General features: G+C 41.7%; 1 protein-coding gene across 9 annotated transcripts in view; it reads left to right on the forward strand.

Annotated features, from left to right (window-relative positions):
- Positions 1-21,116, forward strand: part of PRR14L (proline rich 14 like) — a 59,741-nt gene extending 38,625 nt beyond the window's left edge. For 8 of the 9 annotated variants that reach the window (XM_025933499.2, XM_086682012.1, XM_086682015.1 and 5 more), the window contains 5 exons: positions 2,594-2,665; positions 3,349-3,520; positions 4,096-4,202; positions 15,309-15,380; positions 16,588-21,116. In XM_025933499.2, coding sequence (XP_025789284.1) covers positions 2,594-2,665; positions 3,349-3,520; positions 4,096-4,202; positions 15,309-15,380; positions 16,588-16,867 — 703 coding nt within the window. In that variant the 3' untranslated portion in view covers positions 16,868-21,116. The remainder of the gene's footprint in view (positions 1-2,593; positions 2,666-3,348; positions 3,521-4,095; positions 4,203-15,308; positions 15,381-16,587) is intronic. The other variant, XR_015242349.1, reaches the window with a different exon arrangement.
- Positions 21,117-21,419: the final 303 nt, after the last annotated feature.

The following is a 21,419-nucleotide window of genomic DNA, read 5'->3' on the forward strand; positions in this document are numbered from 1 at the left end:
GGGCGCCTGGGTGGCTCAGTCGGTTGAGCATCCTACTTCGGCTCAGGTCATGATCTCACAGCTTGTGAGTTCAAGCCCCATGTCGGGCTCTGTGCTGACAGCTCAGAGCCTGGAGGCTGCTTCAGATTCTGTGTCTCCCTCTCTCTCTGCCCCTGACCCATTTGCAGCCTGTCTCTGTCTCTCTCAAAAATAAATAAACATTAAAAAAAATTTTTTTAACTATGTTCATGTCTGAGGTTGGAGTACAGACTAGTTCTTCATTTCACCCTGTGAAAATGTGTGGCCCTTTGGCTCTTTCTTCCTTGAGAACTCTTTCCCTCCTGACTTTTGTGTATTCCAGTGTGGAATATATTCTCTCCCCCTTCCTATCTCTAGTATTTTTATTATTTATTTATTTTTATTTATTTATTTATTTTAATTTTTATCTTATTTTAATGGAAGCGTTTGTAGGGACTTTTTCTTCTTGTTGGCTCTAGAAGTGCCTTAACATTATATACCTTGGCTTTGAGTTTAGAACTTTGCTGCTTTTAAACACATTTAGAAATGTTACACATGATATGGGCACCTGCGTGTCTCAGTCGGTTAAGCATCCAACTCTTGACTTAAGCTCAGATCATGATCTCATGGTTCATGAGTTCAAGCTCCACATCGGGCTCTGTGCTAATTTATGTTTCCATAGATTTGGGGGGGGGAGTGTTGGGGAACAAGTGAACGAGAGAAAGGATCCTAGGAGGGGCAGAGGGAAGAACAGAGGGGGAGAAAGAGAGGAATGGAGCTCACCCAAAGCGGGCTCTTATTTTTTTTTAATTTTTTTTTTTCAACGTTTATTTATTTTTGGGACAGAGAGAGACAGAGCATGAACAGGGGAGGGGCAGAGAGAGAGGGAGACACAGAATCGGAAACAGGCTCCAGGCTCTGAGCCATCAGCCCAGAGCCTGACGTGGGGCTCGAACTCACGGACCGCGAGATCGTGACCTGGCTGAAGTCGGACGCTTAACCGACTGCGCCACCCAGGCGCCCCAAAGCGGGCTCTTATTTTACGTGAAGTAGGGCTCGTGCTCACCAAATTGGGGCCTGGATTCACCCAAAGCAGGGCTCAAGCTTACCCGATGTGGGACTCGAACTCACGAACCATGAAATCATGACCTGAGCCGAAATCAGATGCTTAATGGCTGAGCCATCCAGGTGCCCTCCATAGAATTTTTTTTAAGGTTTTATATATTTAAGTAACCTATACCCAACATGGGGCTCCAACTCAAGGACCCTAAGATCAAGAGTCACATGCTCTACCAACAAAGGCAGCCAAGCGCCCCCCCCAATAGAATTTTCTTATTTGGACCTTCAGCACTCTATAATATAGGTTGAACTGGCCTCCTTTTTTGCTGCTTTTATAGATGAGGAGCCTAAGACACGTGGCTTTTTCTAACCCGGATCACTCAACTGGTTAGTATTTCAGCTGAGCTTGATCTAGACCCAGGGTCTCCTGATTGCTGATTTGGTCAGCTGCTTTTTCAGTGTACCATCCTGCCTCTTTCCTTTTATCAGTAGCCCTCAAGGAATCCTGAGTTGGTGCTAAACATCCTAAAAATCTGAATTATTTGTGTTTCCTAGACCTTGAACAAATCTACTTCTAAGAGGAGATGGATTGTATTATGGTCATCATACCAATGCCTCACTGATTAAACCTATACTGAGTTCCAAATTCAATAGAAACTGATGCAGGTTTTACTTTGAGAGGCACAAAAAGCTCTCCAACATCACGTATTGATGTAGCTATGAGTGATGAATACCATTGCTTCAATAATAAAAATAAAAGTTTGATTACAAAGGAGCTAATAACCCTGTTAACAGTTTTCTTCTACATAACCATGTTTTACGTGGAACTTGGCTTTAAAGAAAAGAGTTTTGGGCTCCTGGGTGGCTCAGTCGGCTAAGCGTCTGACTCTTGATTTCAGTTCAGATCATAATCTCACTGTTCATGAGTTTGAATCCCACATCAGCCTCTGCCCTGACAGCACAGATCCTGTTTGGGATTGTCTCCCTCTCTCTCTGCTCCTCCCCCACCCCCGCTTACTCCTGCGCTCTCAAAATAAACTTTAAAAAAAAAAAAAAGTTTCTTCCGTAAGGATATAGAAGTTAGACTTTATGTTAATGGCATTAACATAGAGATGAATAATATAAGATTTTTTTAGCTGTAAATTATTTTTTTAAATCTCTAATTTATGTATTCAACAACTTCATTAGAAGATATAAGACTCCAAGTCATTCTTATTCCCTCCTGTTACTGTCCTTTCTTTATTTCTCTCTCTACCTTCTTTTCAAGTTAGAAAATAATTAAGGTAAGTTAGAAAATAATCTTCCTGTCAGCCTGCCTCCATTCCAGTGATGGGCATGTAAATGTAATTCTCATCACTGGGATGGGGGTGGGGGGTGGGCTTCTTTCTGAGTGAGTGACATTTCTTATCTTCCTAGGGCCTAATCAAGCATCATGTGCCATCAATGGCATCAAAACCTTTTGAGTACCCCCAGTGGCATCAAAACTTTCCTGTTGTTCTACTGCCCTAATTGCTTCTGTACTTTTGCTTCACTTCAGCCACACCATGTTACCGTATGTGCCTCTTCCAGGCATGGAAGCTACTTATAACACCAATGGCAGTCAGATGAGGTAAGCCTGCAGCAGTGCCTGGAACATAAGGGCTTGCAGTGTGTGTGCGTGTGTGTGTGTGTGTGTGTGTGTGTGTGTGTGTGTGTGTGTGAGAGAGAGAGAGAGAGAGAGAGAGAGGAAAGTGAATGTGCAAGCGAGCACAGCACCTGAGAGAGCACACTAGCTGATGGCATGGGTCTGGTGTAACATGATTCTGATGTCTTGTTCTCCTAAACCTGGTCCAGGATTCAGGCATGTTTTATAAGTATTAACTAAGAATATGTAATCAATACTAGCTAGAAAAAAAAAGACAAACTAGTCAGCTCATTGTACTACAAGTTGCCTCTCAAGCTACTGCTTAATCATGCAACCAACTTCATTGTCTGGATGGGATTGATTTCATCTGAGCACAGTTCATTGTTCAGTTCACTAAATGTCTTTTTCTTCCAAAAAGTCTGTCCTTTTATATTTTTCCTTATAAAACTGCTCCATACCAATGAAATTGATTGCATTCTTGGAAGTTTTTACATATGTAGACATAGGAGGTGTCCAGAAGGAACTAGAAAACAGGTCGACTGGAAATGTCATTGCTGAAAGAGGGAAGATCTTCAACCTTAGTCTGATGTTAAGAAGTTGAATGTGCCAAGGTAGAAAGTGAAACCCACCTCATATTTTCTTCTCTGTTTTTCTGTCCATGGTGCTAGACTAGAGCCTCCGTTCCCTGCCTTGGTACCAAAGTCTTGCTTAGTAACAGACTCAGCTGTCACCAAGCTCCTGCTTTCAGCCTCCGAGTTCCCGGTTCCTGGATTTGATGAGCTAGATGATGTGGCAGCAGCATGCCCCCATCCACAGAGCAGCCCTCCAGAACAGAAGGAGGTAAATGTAAAGTGCTGGTGGAGTTGTGACTGCTACTGGGCATGTCCACTGAGGACTACAGATCACATGATTGGTACACAGGCCTCTGAGTGTCTTTCCTCATCACCGTTAGCTTCAGCTGAGTGCTGAAGATTACCAAGGCAGGAGTTTTTCTCCTTAGCCACCAAAGCTACACTGGGTCTCTTAATCTGCATTGTTTTCCAGATCCTTTTTTCTTGATGATAACATTTAACAGGGTTTAGAGAGTGAGTTGGACCAACGAGGTGCTTCATGCATTCAAAGATGAGTGAACAATGATGTTCTTCAATTTTGCAAACTGTCTCTGTCTCCAGCAGTTGATAGACTTTCATATTGCTAATCTCAATATCTGAGCTGAATGGGTGATTCTCTTCCAATAGTATAAAGGGAGCGGTTGTTGAAAACACTGTTAGCGGGAGTAAGGGGAGCTTTGTCATAAACTACTTACTAGAGCCATCTATAAACTGAGGAAGTAAAATCTTGAGTGTCAAAAGAGACTTCATGTATTTTAAATGTCTTATAACTTGACCGTCTTTCTTCTTAACCCTTAAAAATAGGCCGAGCCAGAGAAGAGGCCAAAGAAAGTCTCACAGATTCGTATCCGGAAAACCATTCCTAAACCAGACCCTAATCTTACCCCCATGGGCCTTCCTCGACCCAAAAGGTGAGTTCCTTCTCTAATACACATAGGTTCACATTTTTGGAAAATTGTTTGGCACAATATAATGAGCTTTTAAATAATTATATACTCTGAGCTATTTATCATACTTCTAGGAAGTTATCCAAAAGAATTAATTGGTAATGTGGCCATAGGTTTATGTGCCAGGGATTTTGTAATGCATTCTTAATCATTTTTATCAAGCTCACTATGCCAGATATTATGCTGTCCCTTTGCATACATAGTCTGGTCATCCCCCCGTGGTGTTGGGAGGTAAGCACTATTGTCACCCCCACGTTTTGATGAGGGTGCTGAGGCTGAGTGGTTATGACACCTGTGTTAGGCCATGTATCAGTCATGGCACAGGTGGTTTCCGTCTCACACAGGTTTTACCTGACCCCACAGCCCAAGCTCACAGCATTCTATATGCAAAGTTGAGGAGGGACCTAAAGGTCATGAGAGAAAGAAGTTAAATTCCTTTCTTTCTTTCTTTCTTTCTTTCTTTCTTTCTTTCTTTCTTTCTTTCTTCCTTCCTTCCTTCCTTCCTTCCTTCTTTCCTTTCCTTTCCTTTCCTTTCCTTTCCTTTCCTTTCCTTTCCTTTTCTTTTCTTTTCTTTTCTTTTCTTTTCTTTTCTTTTCTTTTCTTTTCTTTCAGAAAATGCCAAATCCATGCTATGGTCTATATCATGACCTTTAAAAACTTGGCTTCTAAAGATTTTTTTTTTTAATTTTTTTAGTATTTGTTTATTTTTGACAGAGAGAGACAGAGCATGAGTGGGGGAGGGGCAGAGAGAGAGGGAGACACAGAATCCGAAGCAGGCTCCGGGCTCCAAGCTGTCAGCACAGAGTCCGACACGGGGCTCTAACTCACAGACCGCGAGATCATGACCTGAGCCGAAGTCGGACGCTCAACCGACTGAGCCACCCAGGCGCCCCAAGATTTATTTTTTATGACAGAGATAATTTGCTAATCCTATAAAGAGAAGTGGAAAGAAAAAATTACCAAATTATGTATTTGTTGTAATATGTACTATACAGACACACTATGAAATTATAAGTATTTTAAAAAGATCTCCAGAGTTATATTCTCTTGTGGTGGTTTTCACTCCATTTCTCATTGGCAAATGGAAGCCTAACACTGGTTCCTTAGTAACCCCAGGGTAAATTATTGAAATTTCCTGAGTGTCAAGAACACATCTGTAAAATGTGGGTAAGAATTCCCAACACTTAAGATTACTATGCAGTCCAATTGAGTAAAAAATGTGGGGGCACCTGACTGGCTCAGTTGGTAGAGCCTACAGCTCTTCAAGGGTTCAAGTTGAAGCCTCCCCATTGGGCATGGAGCCTACTTTTAAAAAGAAAAAGGAAAAAAATGTGTACTGGTACCTATTGTATTGCTTCACACAACACAAATGCAATAGTTACTGTTACTATGATCATAATTGACGTTCCACTTTTCCCAAGTGGTCTTGTCTTAATATATTTTTATCTCACACTGCTTTTATTGATCATCCTATCAAGTCTTTATAAGAGAAATGTTTAAAATATTTCAGATATCCTAGGTTGAATAGTACTTACTACTAGTGAATGAAATAGGATTCAGAATCAGATGTATTCTATCTTGCATGTATATGTAGATAGAAGTTCTAAAAAATCTTTTATGTATAAGTAAGTAGTTGGGAGTGGAGAAAGTTTTAATATAGTAATGACATTCAGTCCTTTGAACTTCTTTCAAGTAAGTGCCAAAAAATCACACAGTGATCTGTCACCAAATTATATTTAATGATTTATCACCTATTTTTTTGAAAGCGAAGGATTGAAAAGTGCTGATTTACATAGGTTCTGTTACCAGGCAAGAAGGAGCAAGTATCTCATTGTATGGGCAGTACACCAAAAAGATCTGACCAGTAAGTGTCAAATGCCTAGTAATTTGTATGTTGGTCTTTCACTTAGAGATAACTTTAATCTAATATAGTGAAAGGGGTTGAAAAAATAAGATTTTTAATAAACCTTTGCCTAAGATATCTTTTGATGAGCTATTCAGATACTCTTTTGTCAAAAAATCTTCAAGTTATAGATTTAATGCATTATATTTATCAAAAAACCTTGACATGTAACTTTTTTTCTTTTTCTTTCTTTCTTTTTTTAATATACTTGACACAATGAGAGCGCCTGGGTGGCTCTGTTGGTTAAGCATCTGATTCATGATTTCAGCTCAGGTCATGGTCTCGTGGTTCATGAGTTTGAGCCCTGAGTCAGGCTTCGCACTAGCAGTGTGGAGCCTGTTTGGGATTCTCTCTCCTCTCTCTGCTCCTGCCCCACTCACACTCTGTCTCTCAAAATAAATAAAAACTTTGGGGCGCCTGGGTGGCTCAGTCGGTTAAGCGGCCGACTTCAGCTCAGGTCATGATCTCACAGTCCGTGAGTTTGAGCCCCGCGTTGGGCTCTGTGCTGACAGCTCAGAGCCTGGAGCCTGTTTCAGATTCTGTGTCTCCCTCTCTCTCTGACCCTCCCCTGTTCATGCTCTGTCTCAAAAATAAATAAACGTTAAAAATAAATAAATAAATAAATAAATAAATACTTTTAAAATAGATATACTTGACACAATGTTACATTAGTTTCAGGTGTACAACATAGTGATTCAGTAGGTCTATACAATATATGGTGCTACCCACAAGTGTAGCTACCATCTGTCACAGTACAGTACTATTATACTTGATCTTAGCCAAAAGGCCGAGAAGCGATAGTACAGTACTATTATAATGCCATTACTGTATTCCCTGCGCTCTACCTTTTATCCTTGTGACTTATTCCATAACTGGAGGCCTGTATCTCCCACTCCCCTTCACCCATTTTCCACATCCCCCTACCCCTTGACATATTAACTTAATTGGCAAAAGCAGTTTTTGTTACTCAAGCCCATCTGCCAAATTATTCTTCCTAACTTTTGTTTTCCAACTCAGGTAAATGTGTTGATCTGCACCTTTAAGAAAACCATATAAATCATTGAGAAATAAACTATGGAACACATCTTACTCCTTATTATATGGAACACATCCTTATAACTTATTGTAAGGTAGATTTGTGAAAGCCATAAGTTAAAATTAAAATCATATGCAACAGGGGCGCCTGGGTGGCGCAGTCGGTTAAGCGTCCGACTTCAGCCAGGTCACGATCTCGCGGTCCGTGAGTTCGAGCCCCGCGTCAGGCCCTGGGCTGATGGCTCAGAGCCTGGAGCCTGTTTCCGATTCTGTGTCTCCCTCTCTCTCTGCCCCTCCCCCGTTCATGCTCTGTCTCTCTCTGTCCCAAAAATAAATAAACGTTGAAAAAAAAAATTTTTTTTTAAATAAAAATAAAAATAAAATAAAATCATATGCAACAAATATAATTAATTTATTCTTTTTTTTTTTTTTTTTTTTTTTCAACGTTTATTCACTTTTGGGACAGAGAGAGACACAGAGCATGAACGGGGGAGGGGCAGAGAGAGAGGGAGACACAGAATCGGAAACAGGCTCCAGGCTCCGAGCCATCAGCCCAGAGCCTGACGCGGGGCTCGAACTCACGGACCGCGAGATCGTGACCTGGCTGAAGTCGGACGCTTAACCGACTGCGCCACCCAGGCGCCCCAATTTATTCATTTTAATAATTCATTATTAAAACAACATGATAATGCTATTTCTCATCCTGAATTTGTAACAAACTAATGTGTAGCTAGAATAATAAATTACAAAGTGAGGAATATGGTAGAAAGCATGATGTTGCTTCGGTAAATGTGTATGCATACATGAAACAAACTCTGTTATTGGACTTCTGGAATAATTAAGAGTCATAAAAAATCAGAAATAAAGCTATTATTTATGTAAATCTTAGGATTGCTTCAGTGTTTAATGTAGGAGAATAGTGTATTATGAAACCAACTGACATGGCAGTATCATAATTTTTGCTGTTAACAGTAGAAGTTATAACATTTTATAAGATGAAATAATGTAAGGATTAAATAATTGGATTAAATATTTCTTTATATAATTTGTTAAAAGTTTATCCCTTAACTGAGTGAAATTACTTAAAATTTTTCATCTGTGGGTTTTACACACTTCATCTTCAAATTTTTGATAGTCCTAGTAAACATTTCAGTTATATGTGTGTTGTTTTTTAAATTTTTTCAAGTGGGGGAGGGGCAGAGAGAGAGGGAGACACGAATCCAAAGCAGACTTCAGGCTCCGAGCTGTCAGCACAGAGCCCTACATGGGGCGAGGTCATGACCTGAGCCTAAGTCGACGCTTAACCAGCTGAGCCACCCTGGCACCCTTCAGTTATATGTTTTAAAAAGGAAGGAGGGGCGCCTGGGTGGCGCAGTCGGTTAAGCGTCCAACTTCAGCCAGGTCACGATCTCACAGTCCGTGAGTTCGAGCCCCGCGTCGGGCTCTGGGCTGATGGCTCAGAGCCTGGAGCCTGTTTCTGATTCTGTGTCTCCCTCTCTCTCTGCCCCTCCCTCGTTCATGCTCTGTCTCTCTCTGTCCCAAAAATAAATAAACGTTGAAAAAAAAAAATTTTTTTAAATTTAAAAAAAAATAAAAAGGAAGGAAAGGATTGGCTGTTGAGTGGAACTTTTCTTTCTAAGTGATAACAGACTGTCAATGAGAATTGAGAATAGTTTGGAAAAAACATAGGGTGCAATTAAATACATAAGCAGGCTGTATTGATATTTGAAGCTCTCTTTCATAAGTAGGGCCAGGAGGCATTGTTTGATGATAATCGGGAGATAAATGAGGCAAAGTCACTCTGACAAACCCATTCCACAACATATTTGAAATCTGAATATTCTGACACCACCCAAAGTATCCTATTTCTGAGGCCACTCCTCTCTTGTATGTGATGGGAACTATACCAAATGGGGAAAGACAAGTCCAATACAGGTTTACAGTAATTTCATTACTTACTAAGCGAGCTTAGCAAGATTAGTTATTTGTTTCATATACCAAAGCAGAGTTCAGGGTGTATAGGTGCTGTTCTGAAAGAATTTGTGCAAGGGGCACCTGGGTGGTTCAGTTGATTAGGCATCCGACTCTTGGTTTCAGTTCAGGTCTTAATCTCAGGGTCGTGAGTTCAAGCCCTGCTTTGGGCTCCGTGCCGGGTGTGAAGCCTACTTTTAAAATAATAACAACATCTCTCCCAAGAATTTGTGGAAATGGAGAAATCTGCATGAATGTTCAAACATATGACTTCTAGGAAATTAAAGATTGGGAGATTGATTCCCCTAAAAGTGGGATTTCATGTACTCTGGCATGTCTTGGTACCCTAGTGTGAATACCACTGGTCTAGGGTATTTAGTAGCAACCTTATTTAGCTCTGGGGAGTTCATGTGTCAGTCAGGGAGGGTCCAATCAGGAGACAAACTACACGGTATTTTATTTTATTTGTCAATTTTATCTTAGCTTGAGCAAGGGAGAGGGGCAGAGGGAGAAAGAGAGAGAATCTTAATCAAGCAGGCTCCACACTCAGCACAGAGCCTGACATGGGATTCAGTCCCACAACCCTGGGATCATGACCTGAGCCGAAATGAAGAGTTGGATGCTCAACCAATTGAGCCACCCAAGTCCCCCTGCAAACTACATAGTATTTTAAATAGCTTTTTTTTGTAATAATTTTTTAAAACTTTTTTTTAAATGTTTCTTTATTCTCAGAGAGAGAGAGAGAGAGAACAAGCAGGGGAGAAGCAGAGAGAGGGGAGACAGAGGATCCCAAGTGAGCTCTGTGCTGACAGCAGAGAACCCAGTGTGGGTCTCAAACTCACTAACTGTGAGATCATGACCTGAGCTGGTTAGACACTTAACCAATTGAGCCACTCAGGCGCCCCTTACTAATTTTTTTTTAAGTTTGTTTATTTATTTTGAGGGGAGGGAAGGGCAGAGAGAGAAGGAGAGAGAGAGAATCCCAAGTACACTCTGCATTGCCAGCGTGGAGCCTGATGCGGAGCTCAAACCCACAAACCATGAGATCATGACCTAAGCTGAAACCAAGAGTCAGACACTTAACCAGTTGAGCCAACCAGGATCCCCAAATAAGGGAACTTTAATAGAATAGAGTAACCGTAAAGATGTACAGAGTATTCTGAAGGGCACCCTAAGACTGAGGGAAAGTACTCAAGGTAGGACAAACTTGGAAGGAGGCCACCTCCTCTATGTTGGCATTTTCACTTTGTTCGTGAGGGTATGGGTGCAGCCCATTGGATGGCTGGGTTGCTAAGGCCAGATCTAGGCAAGCAGGAAATAGCAAACAACTTCTAGGGTGCAGATGAACTGAGGCAGGCAGGCATGCAAAGGGACTAGGGGTGCCTCTGTGGATGTAATGCCTGGAGCATGTGGTGTTTCCTTCAGGAGGGCCACAGGAAACAGCCCTCAGGAAGTTGGGGTATAAGCTTATGGCCCGGAGTGCCCCACATGTGTCAGGAAGCATGTGGCATGATCACCAGGCTAGGGTTGCCAGAGCACTGAGGGACTACGTACTCTGGCCACACAGCTAGGGCAGAGCCCCCTCCAAATGACCCCCTCCTGGCACGCCAACAAAACATACACCAGTGATGGGGGGGGACAGTTCACCAGAACCAGGAAAAGAAGCTCCTTTCCTCTTAGGCACATTCCCCCAATGCCTTCTTTTGCCGGAGCTTTTAACATCATACTTACTGTAAAGAAGAAATGCTTCAAGAGTCCAGGATTCCATTTTCACAGAGCAGGTTCTGGAGGGTACATTTTGAGCTAAGAAGTTATAACTGGCGCATGCCAGTAAACAAAACTTTGAATATATTCACTCGACCAAGAGCTGAAGAGATTTGAATAAATGGAAAGGTTTATGTTTCACACAGTCAGAGTTAACATGGAAAAATAAATAAGCAAGAATAGCCAGGAAAATTCAGAAAAGGAGTGAAATGAGAGAGGTGTTAATCCTAAGAGACGTTAAAACATATTGTAAACTCGGATGCCTGTGTGGCTCAGTTGGTTAAGCTTCTGACTCCAGCTCAGGTCATAGTCACATGGTTCGTGGGTTCGGATCCCACACTGAGCCCTGCACTGACAGCTCAGAGCCTGGAGCCTGCTTAAGACTCTGTGTCTGTTTGTCTCTCTCTCTCAAAAATAAATAAACATTAAAAAAAAAAAATATATATATATATATATATATATGTATATTATAACTAAGTAAATAGAAGTGTGATGCCACAGCAGAAACATACAAATTGGTAAAACAAAATAGAAAGTCCAGAAGTAGACATGACTACATAGAGAAATATAGAATGTGACAAAGGTGTCCCCTCAAATTAGTGGTAAAAAGATGGACTGACTGTTCAGTAAAGTGCTATTGGGGCAACTGGGTAGCCATTTTAAGAGTAATAAAGTTGGATCTGTACCTTAGACCTTTCACCAGAAAAAATCCCCAATGAATCAAATTTAAGTAGAAACAAATCAGAGTGTAAGAATACTTGATGAAACCATAGGAATTTTGTTTTTTTATGTAAACTCCAACTTCAACGTGGGGCTCGAACTCAGCCCTGAGATCAAGAGTTGCATGCTCCACTGACTAAGCTAGCCAGCCACCCCGCCCACAGGAAATTTCATTGTTTTTGTTTTTGTTTTTTTTAATGCTTATTTATTTATTCTGAGAGAGTGAGAATGCACAAGAGGATGAGGAGCAGAGAGAGAGGGAGAGAAAGTCCCAGGCAGACTCTTGATTTCGGCTCAAGTCATGATCCTAGGGTTGTGGGATTGAGCCCTGTGTTGGGCTCTGCACTGAGTGTGGATCCTGCTTAAGATTCTTTCCTGCTCGCACATGCTCTCTCTTTCTCTGAAATTAAAAAACACACACAACACACACAAAACAAGATGCACTGCTTTATATATTTGTATAATCAGTATCTTAAGATAATGTTATGCTAGAGCCAAAATTGTCTATGGAGTGCTGTCATTTGTGTAAAATAGTGGAGGTTTCAGGGGAATAGAAATTCCCTAAGACTTCTATTTTATATAGACCACTTCTGCAGCCATGACTTCTATAAACATTTGTAAATGAGAGAGATGGTTGCTCAAAATCAGAATTTGAACCCACCCCCAAATGCCTGATGTTTTCTCTTTGGCCATATTTATAGATTTGTTCTCTCTACCTGAGAGTATAAAAGCCATTGTTACTCAAGAAGCAGTTGGTCATCTTAGGTATTAAGTGTCTTCTGGTCATTTTCTAGGCCAGAAAACAGATACCTTCAAAAATTGTTGCTATATTCTGCTTAGGGTATATATCAGCATATCTCTGGCTCAAGACCACACCTTATGCAAAGAGTTTTTGATGTTAGCTCTGAAACTGCCTTCCTTATGATGGAAATCGTAAAAACAGATCAAGTGATGAGGGAGAGAAGACCCAGCAGATGGAAGACACTCAAATGTAGACTTTCTCCAAAACCACCCTGGGCAAGATGGGCTTCCACGGAAAGTGTCTGTACTTTTGAGGCAGACTGTGCCATTCCAGTGAATGTAGTCTTGCTGAAGAAGCCAGTTTGTTGAGAGGCCAGAAATTCCAGAATCTGAGCTCTGCTCACAGACCTTCACCTCAGTCCAGAAACAATGTGGATACATACTACCCTGATTTGCAAGTCAGAATGACTGGGAGGCTCATCTTTCACTCTCGGACTGCCCATCCAACATCTTTAATGTAGCAGTTGCTACTGCTCAGAAGCAAAGTAGTTGTCCTCTTTTGGAACGCCAGTGCTAAGTCACTATGAAACTTTGTATACATATTATTATTTATGTATATTTTCCACAAGCATGTTCTTTGCTGAATTGGAATTGAACCAAACCGAATCTCAGTTAAGATTCTCATAAAGAAACTAAAACATGACGCCAAAAAGTTAATTAACATGCTCTTCAGACTCTGCTTTTCTTATCTGAATGAAACAGGTTTAAAATACAGAAACTCTGTGGTGATAAGTTAACACTAGTAATGGTTAATATAAAAGTTATCACAGTAAGTTTCTACTGATATAAGTGTGGTGACCTGAGGGTTGAAGCTATTATCTTCCACATCGTAGCAACGATGAATAATAAATGAATTGAGTATACTCATAAACAAATGAGTAAATAAAAGGGTAAGTTTTATGGTATGTCAACCAAAACTCTTTGAGGACTGATCAAAGATCTACAGCAGGAAATGTACAAGATGAGTGTAGAATATCTTGTCCTACCAGAAAGTGATGAAGTTCTCAAAGACTACTAAAGTCATGTCAAAGAGACTCAGAAACCAATTTGGAACTCCCACTGGCCACAGATGAAACAGAGCATCAAAAAGAATAATAACTGCAACAGATTGGAGCATAAGAAATATGTTTAAATGGAATAGTTTATAATGACACTTTTAAAAAAAAATTTTTTAATGTTTTTATTTATTTTTGAGACAAAGAGCATGAGCAGGGGAGGGGCAGAGAGAGAGGGAGACACAGAATCTGAAGCAGGCTCCAGGCTCTGAGCTTTCAGCACAGAGCCCAACACGGGGCTCGAACTCACGGACTGTGAGATCATGACCTGGGCTGAAGTTGGATGCTTAACCGACTGAACCACCCAGGCGCCCCTATAATGACACTTTTAAAACAATCCATTGGCCATATTTTGATGAGATTAGAGAACCAAGTAATTGTTTGGAAATCAGTAAATAAAGGGAAAGAACCAAGCATGAGCTGTTTTTCCTGTGCAAAGTGTACTACAGGGTTACTAAGTAATGGATGAACATGAAGTTTCAATTTAGACAGAAGAATTCTACCAAATGAATTGAGAAGGAGTGCTAGACTATCATTAAGTATGGCCCTAAAGAAGTAATAAATACAGTCAGTGTTCTTCAGTGGCTAGTAATATTTTAAAAAGATCAACAACAGGTATCCTTTCCCTCGGGATGAAAGTATACACCACCATCTAAAAATCTTCCTATCGGGGTGCCTGGGTGGCTCAGTCAATTAAGCATCCAACTTTGGCTCAGGTCATGATCTCATAGTTCATGGGTTAGGGCCCCACATCAGGCTCTGTGCTGATAGCTCAGAGCCTGGAGCTTGTTTTAGATTGTGTCTCCCTCTTTCTCTGCCCCTCCCCTGCCCATGCTCTGTCTCTCTCTCTCAAAAATAAGTAAACATTAAACAAGAAGAAGAAGAAGAAAATAAAAATCTTCCTATCAAAACACCTAAATCTGATTATGCCTCTTATATCTAATTGTCAATCTATAGGAAATACCTGTAATATTTTCCATATGTTTGGTTTAGAGGAACGGGTTAAATAATATTTCATGGGTGTAATCATAATATAGACTGGGGAAGCCACAGGTCAGACAATCTGGTTTCTTCAAATGACAAAATAAAAAAGGAGACAAAATAGAACACTAGTAATGTATAAATTGAGATGGTATTGATTGGAATTAAAAGTTCCAGGGACTGGTGTTTGGGAGAAGGGTAAAAAGATTGATGCACTCCAGTTTCCAAGTTAAGAAAACTTCTTAAAATTCTTGCCAACCACTGAAAGAGAAGTGTATAATTTCCAAGCCAGGAAAGGGGGATAAAAGAGAAGTGAACAGCAGTCAGTTAAGGAGAAGAAAAGAAATATTGAAAAGGTAAAAGAAGCTATAAAATATGAATAGTAGATACAAATACAGCTATATCATTGCCAGTAAGTATAAATGGACTAAATTTCATAAAGCTGAAGATTGGCAGCCTAGAAAAGAAAATCTGGTACATGTTGTGCATGTGAGACACATCCAAAATTCATTGCAGGGGCACCTGGGTGGCTCAATCAGTTAAAGGTCCAGCTTCGGCTCAAGTTACGATCTTGTGGTTTGTGGGTTCTAGCCCCATGTAAGGCTTTCTGCTGTCAGTGCAGAGCCTACCTGGGATCCTCTGTCTGCCTCTCTTTCTGCACCTCTCCTGCTTGTGCATGCTCGCACTGTCTTGCTGTCTCTGAAAAATAAACATTAAAAAAAAAAAAAAAATCGATCAATCTCAATCCAGAGGGCCTGTAAGAAAATGACCCATCAAGTTGGGAAGCCAATTTTATTTCTCTTAAGAGAACATGAAGAATTTATTTTATTCTCTTTTCAGATTAAAGAAAAAGGAGTTTAGTTTAGAAGAAATATATACCAACAAGAATTATAAGTCTCCTCCTGCAAACAGGTGGGTACATGAGTAGGAGTGAATAGACTGGGAGGGCTTCTGAAATGATCGATGCAAATCTCCAATCCATTCACTTTAGAAAGGAAGTTATTGGAAATAACTAGAATTGGTATTTTTAGTTCCCAGTGCTTGAACTGGGGTTGGTGGTAGGATGGGACAGAAATGTGTGATGAGTTAGGTAGGTACAGAAAACACCACTTCCTTTCAGTTTGTACTTGTGTTTTTAGCAAAAAACTGGCTGTCCTTTTCAGGACTAGTAATCATTGATCTTCAGATATGATTACAAATCCAAACACAGACAGTGTTTCACATGGCTACCTTTGAGTGTGAATTCAGTTCAAGTCAGGGAACATTTATTAAATTCCTGTTGTGTCCAGGTTGTAGCAGGAGAGTTCTAGGATTTTATCCTGTAAAGTGAACATTTGCTCTAAGACCTTTGTACGAGGTTATTCATTGCAGCATTGCTAAATAATAGGAAACGATTGGAAACAACTTAAAATTGAATTATGATTCAGCCTTATAATGGAATACACTGTAGCCATTAAAAGGAATGAATCAGATACCTGTTTACTGAATTAGAATAATCTTAAAAGTTATTGACAGATCAGAGAGGCACAGTGTATAGGGCAGTGTATGTGGTTTGCTACCATTTGAACACAAGAAGAAAACCAAAGTGGAGGATATATGCTGTGGGTTAGCAGACTATAGGCCACATTCAACGAGTGGCCCATTTCCTTTCTTTTTTTGTTACCGTCTGTGAGAAAAAAAAAAAAGGTTTCTATATTCTTAAAGGGTTGTTTAAAAACAAAAAATATAATCGAGTCCTATGTGCTCATTAATTTAAAAATGTTTCCTACCTGTCCCTTTACACAAAAGGGCTGATCTCTGGTAATATATGCTTATTTATGCATGTCTCTGATTGAATGACTTTGTGAATACATAAAAAAGTGGCTGGTGTTACCTACAGGGTCTGGTCTTTATTCCTTACCCTTTTGCTCAGTGTCAGTTTTTTCACTGGGTGTTCATATATTACATATCCATAAATACATATTTTTCTTCGTACATAAAAAGATACTGGCCAGAGAAAGCAGTCAAGTAAGTAGTCATTAGTTGTTTTAGCCCCAGTTGACCAGAAGGGTTGGTGACCCAGGAGATGGGCCACGTGAGTCATTGTATTGGTGATTCTTTTTTTGTGCTCCACCCTTAGGTGTTTGGAGACCATCTTTGAGGAACCTAAGGAACGAAATGGTACGCTAATCTCAATCAGCCAACAGAAGAGAAAACGAGTTCTAGAATTTCAGGATTTTACAGTCCCACGAAAGAGGAGAGCTCGTGGTAAAGTCAAGGTGGCAGGCAGCTTTACCAGGGCCCAGAAGGCAGCTCTGCAGAGTCGAGAGCTGGATGCTCTGTTGATACAGAAACTAATGGAATTGGAGACCTTTTTTGCCAAGGAAGAGGAGGAGCAGGAGCGATCATCTGGTTGTTGAGAAGCAGTTTGGTTTAGGGGTCTCAATTTTAGATTTTCCAGGCTCCTTGGAAGAAGTTGCCTAATTTTGCCCTACCGCCCAAACTACTCAAAATGCAGTCCGTGGATTTTACCTATTTTAAGGTGCAACCTTTTTAGGAAACGGTGAAGGAGGGTCCTCTACTTCTCCTGCTGAGCATTGAACCTCAGGAAAGTTCCCTTTCTCCTGGAAATGGTCCTGAAAACCATCTGGTCCCCTCCTCCTCACACTCGCCATCCACAGGAGGAGGACTCAGCATACCTTCAGTAACACTAGAATTCCAAGGACTCATAGCATTTGCACGTCCGTGTGAAACTTCTGCGTTGTTTACGGTGGTGCTAGACCAAGATTATTTAGAGACGTGGCCTAGGGAGGGGGACCTGGCGTCCTGTTCTTTGTGGTCTCACCAGCTCATTTCAGTAGTTGAGGAAAGATGAGCTGTTGTGTTTCCTAATCCTTTTGAGTCTGTCTGCCCAGAATCGTGTGTGTGGGTGTGGGTGTGCGTGTGTGTGGGTGTGGTTGTGTGGGTGTGTGTGTGGCTTTTCCCCATCATTTTCTCCCCTCTGTGACTATGGGTCACTAGTGCCAGAGGAGCCCGTCCAGGCCCCATTCAAAGTAAGTTGCACTTTTTAATGTTGTGGTGTTATTTTCATTTGTTTTTATTTCTTTCTTTTCTTTTCTTTTCTTTCTTTCTTTCTTTTTTTTTTTTTTTTTTTTTTTTTTGTATTATTGCTGCATGTTTGGAGCCTTTAAATGTGATTTTAAAACAAAATTTTAAGACATCAAGGAGAAAGACATTGTCTTCAGAATATATGACAGGCATTTGACCCAGTGTATCAGTGCATGGTATGGGACAATGGTGAGACATTTTCCCATTATGTGTTTCAAGCAGTCCCTTCCCCATTTCCACCTTCCAGTGTAACTCATTAGAAGGAGTACTTTTTCATCTGTGTTCTCATTCTTGCCCACTAAGTAGATGTGTTTATTTTAATGATAGAAGTAAGAGCAAGTTTTCCTCCCAATCATTTAAAAAAATGTGAAGGTTGGGTGTGGTCTTAATGGGTTTTATCTGAAGTGGTAGTCTATAACAAAGTTGGGTACGGCAGCTCAGGTGGTGATAAAAGGCCGACCCAGAGTGTTTGCAGCTGTCAGAGCAACTTGCTCCAAGAGTGGGGAGTGAGATGGCACGTGGTTCAGACCCAGTGATGCATCCTTGCAGGGGGATCATGAAATTCCACGGCCAGCCCTCTCTGAGAACACCATCGTACTCTGGGCTCCTATGTCAAACCTACTGGAAATTTTGCAGAGTGCCAGAGTTGGCAGTTCCTTCATCTGTGCCTGCTTGAGTCTGTGGGCAGAAGGATGCTGTGTGGGTCGGCCAGGCCCAGAGGTGTCATTCGTTTTCCACTTAACTCCTATGTGCCCTTGCCCTGCTTCCCCCCCCCCCCCCCACCATCCCCTGTGTTTTATCTTTCTTTCTCTCTTGCTTTCATTACAAAAGTTCAGAGAATTAACATTCCTTGGCTGGTGAGTGGGATGCTACACCCAGCCTCAGGACACTGGTCACCTCTTCCCATGCTCCTAGGAGCCACTGCTAGGAAGCAGCCACCCAAGGAGACTGTCAGAGCTCCAGAGATATTTTCAAAGTCAGTCTGTTAGAGAAGAGTGTGTGGTGCCGTCCTGGTGTGTCTCCTAGGGTTCCTTTGTCTCCCCATTTGTGAGTGGGTGGGAAGATGGGGTGGGGGCAGGGGGTCTCTATGTGCCTTTCCTTTGCAGGTTGATAGTCTGTGCCACACTGGAGCAGAAGAACTGACATGAGCAAGAAAATAAAAGTGCCACATCTGTCTTCTAGGCCCACTGCCTCAGACATAGCATTTAGTAAGTGAAATACACATCTGGTAACCCATAGAGGCTTCTAAGGCCATGGCCAAATAGCATTGAAGAGAGCCGCATTTCCACACTGAATTGGAATGTGAACCAGATTCCGCTGTTCTACATCTGCTTTGCCCAGACTGTATAGACACAACCTGTGTTTCACCTCAGTACCTCTCCCATCCTGGGACAGGGTCCTTAGACACTAAATGCTTTTCTCTGTCTTTTTGCCTAAGGGAGTGGGGATTAGTATTCCATTTTACCCTCTGACAAACATTTTTAGGGAGTGCTGCTGGACAGCTTGCAAACTCCCAGCAACTCAGCAGAGCCCTGTTTGCCAGGTCCGTTGCTGGTGTAGACGAGTCAGCAATGCGGCAACAACCCATGTCATCCAGCAGACTGAAGTTGAACGGGCACAGCTGTGGCATCACCACCATTACAGAGATATAATTTCAAGTTTGCCCTTATACATAGGCACGGTATTTGCAAGAGCCAGGAAGAATGATTTGGAACATTGGAGGCATGGAGTAAGTGGAGGCTTGGGCTCCCTCCTTGTCCTGGCAATGTGGAAGAGAAGCAGCTCTGAGGCATCTCTGCCTATCGTTGAAATTCTTGGCCTGCCCTCTGGCTCGGGGCCTTCCCCTGCTCCAAAGTTAAAAAGGGGCCACCATTGCAAACTTGAAATTGCTTGCCTAAAACCGATACATCAAGTTCTAGTTGTGCTCAGCCACACCTGTCTTTGCATCTGTTTTCACCATTGGCCTGGCCAGCTGCAAGGCTAGATCTGTGGTCCTCGGAGCCTGTGGAACCTGCCCACGATTGGGGGTGGGGGTGGGGGTGGGGGCGTTAGTCGGCTGCTGGCACACCAGTTGCCCAGAGCTACAGGAGGTCTCTTTCTGGGGTGGGGGTTGGTAGTTTCTGAGTATGGGGACTTCCCACCCCAAATGGTGGGAAGTTACAGTTAACTATGATTTACTCAACTATAATTCAACTCCAGAGGCTTAGTGCTTTTAATATGGGAAAGAGAGGAGAAATCTCAGGTCCAATCAGGGTTCTGCCTATCAGCTTTTCACTGAAATTTCAACTATGTTTTTTTTTTTTTCCATCTTTCAGTTATAGCTATATTTGCCCCCATCTGCTTCCTGCCCCCTTTCTCCTCTTTTGGTCACCTTTCCAGTTTCATTTCTTCATTAGTTTAAATGTACCTCATCACACCTATTAAAACAGATTATGTCCACTTTTTCTTACTGACCTTACTCTAAGAGCTACAGCTGAGGGAGGTACAGTGGAAAGACATGTAGCATTTGCCTTACGTGGAGCCTGAAGAGCTTAGAAACTCATGCTGTGAATCCCAAAACTCAGCGCTCCTTTAAGAGCTGTGAAAATCATGACATTTTGTCACAGTTTTGCCTGAAAGGGTCTTTTGTGCGGGTGCCAGAGCCAACCTGAGGTAAATTCCAGATCCTACCATCTGGGCACGATCCCTCCCCCAGCAGGGCTCACTCCCTGCCCACCAGACCAAGAGCAGCATAGGGTGTGCAGCATAGGGCGGCAGCACCAAGGCTCTGGTGCAGCCTGATGGAAAGCACAGTCGGCACTTGGTCCCCAGGCTGGGATTCCATCTCCTAATACCACGTACATGGAGATCCGTGAAAGACCAACTTTTAGTCAGTGATGCTTTTCTCCCATTACCTGAGGGAGAAGTATGCAGTTGGTGCTTTCTTTTAATTCCCTTGTTTTGTTTTTGTTTTGTTTTGGAAGCTTTTCCCCTGGTATCATGGAAAGGACCTCTTAAGCACCACATTGTTGGGTGGCTGTATCCAAAGTCTAGATAATTGGCCAGAGGTAGGGAGTAGCCTTTCCTGGATTGATGCAAAAGAAGGGCTCCTTACCACAACTGCACTTCTTGATACAAAAAGCTGGCTGCAGAGGAAGAGTTAATTTTACAAAAATCAAAGTTTGATATCATCTAGCCACAAATTGAGCAGCAGACGCTAATTTGATTATAAAGTAAGGGTCCCCATATAGCCCACCATCTAGCACAGCATATTCTCAGATTTGATGCTTATTCATTGTGTGTCTTCACGAGCCCCTCCCTGGTGCTGAGTTGGATTTGAATTCTTGGTGAGAGGCCTCAGCATCTCCTTGGGCTGGTCTGGGCCAGTAAATAGCTGCCTGAAGTGTTTATATATTATCATGGTCAATATAGTTCAGTGAAATTTGTACATTTTTGGTAACATTGGCATACATGATGCCCCTGCAGTTCTTTTTCTGTTTGGTAGTTTGTGACTCTAAATTCCCACTGTTATGTGTGTTAATTTATGAAAATAAATTTTTTTTGGGAAAACCTTTCAAATAACTGTCAAGGCTGTTACTTTATTCTCTTTTTTTTATGATTTTATTTTTAAGTAAGCTCTACACCCAACATAGAGCTTGAACTTACAACCCCAAGATCAAGAGTAGCAGGCCCTTCCAACTGAGCCAGCTAGGTGCCCCTGTTATTTTACATTAAAAGTTTACCTGTAACGTTATGAGGTTTCACCATTTTCTGGGGACTGTCCTGTGCTCAAAACATGTATAGGCCTCCACCTTTGGGTGGCCTTCTGAGCTTTCGATGAATCTTTTTAAGTTTACTCAGTGGCAGCAAATCATCTCTTTGAGG

This window comes from Puma concolor, chromosome D3, assembly GCF_028749965.1.
Source record: "Puma concolor isolate L17-30 chromosome D3, mPumCon1.1.hap2, whole genome shotgun sequence".
NCBI classification, from domain to species: domain Eukaryota; kingdom Metazoa; phylum Chordata; class Mammalia; order Carnivora; family Felidae; genus Puma; species Puma concolor.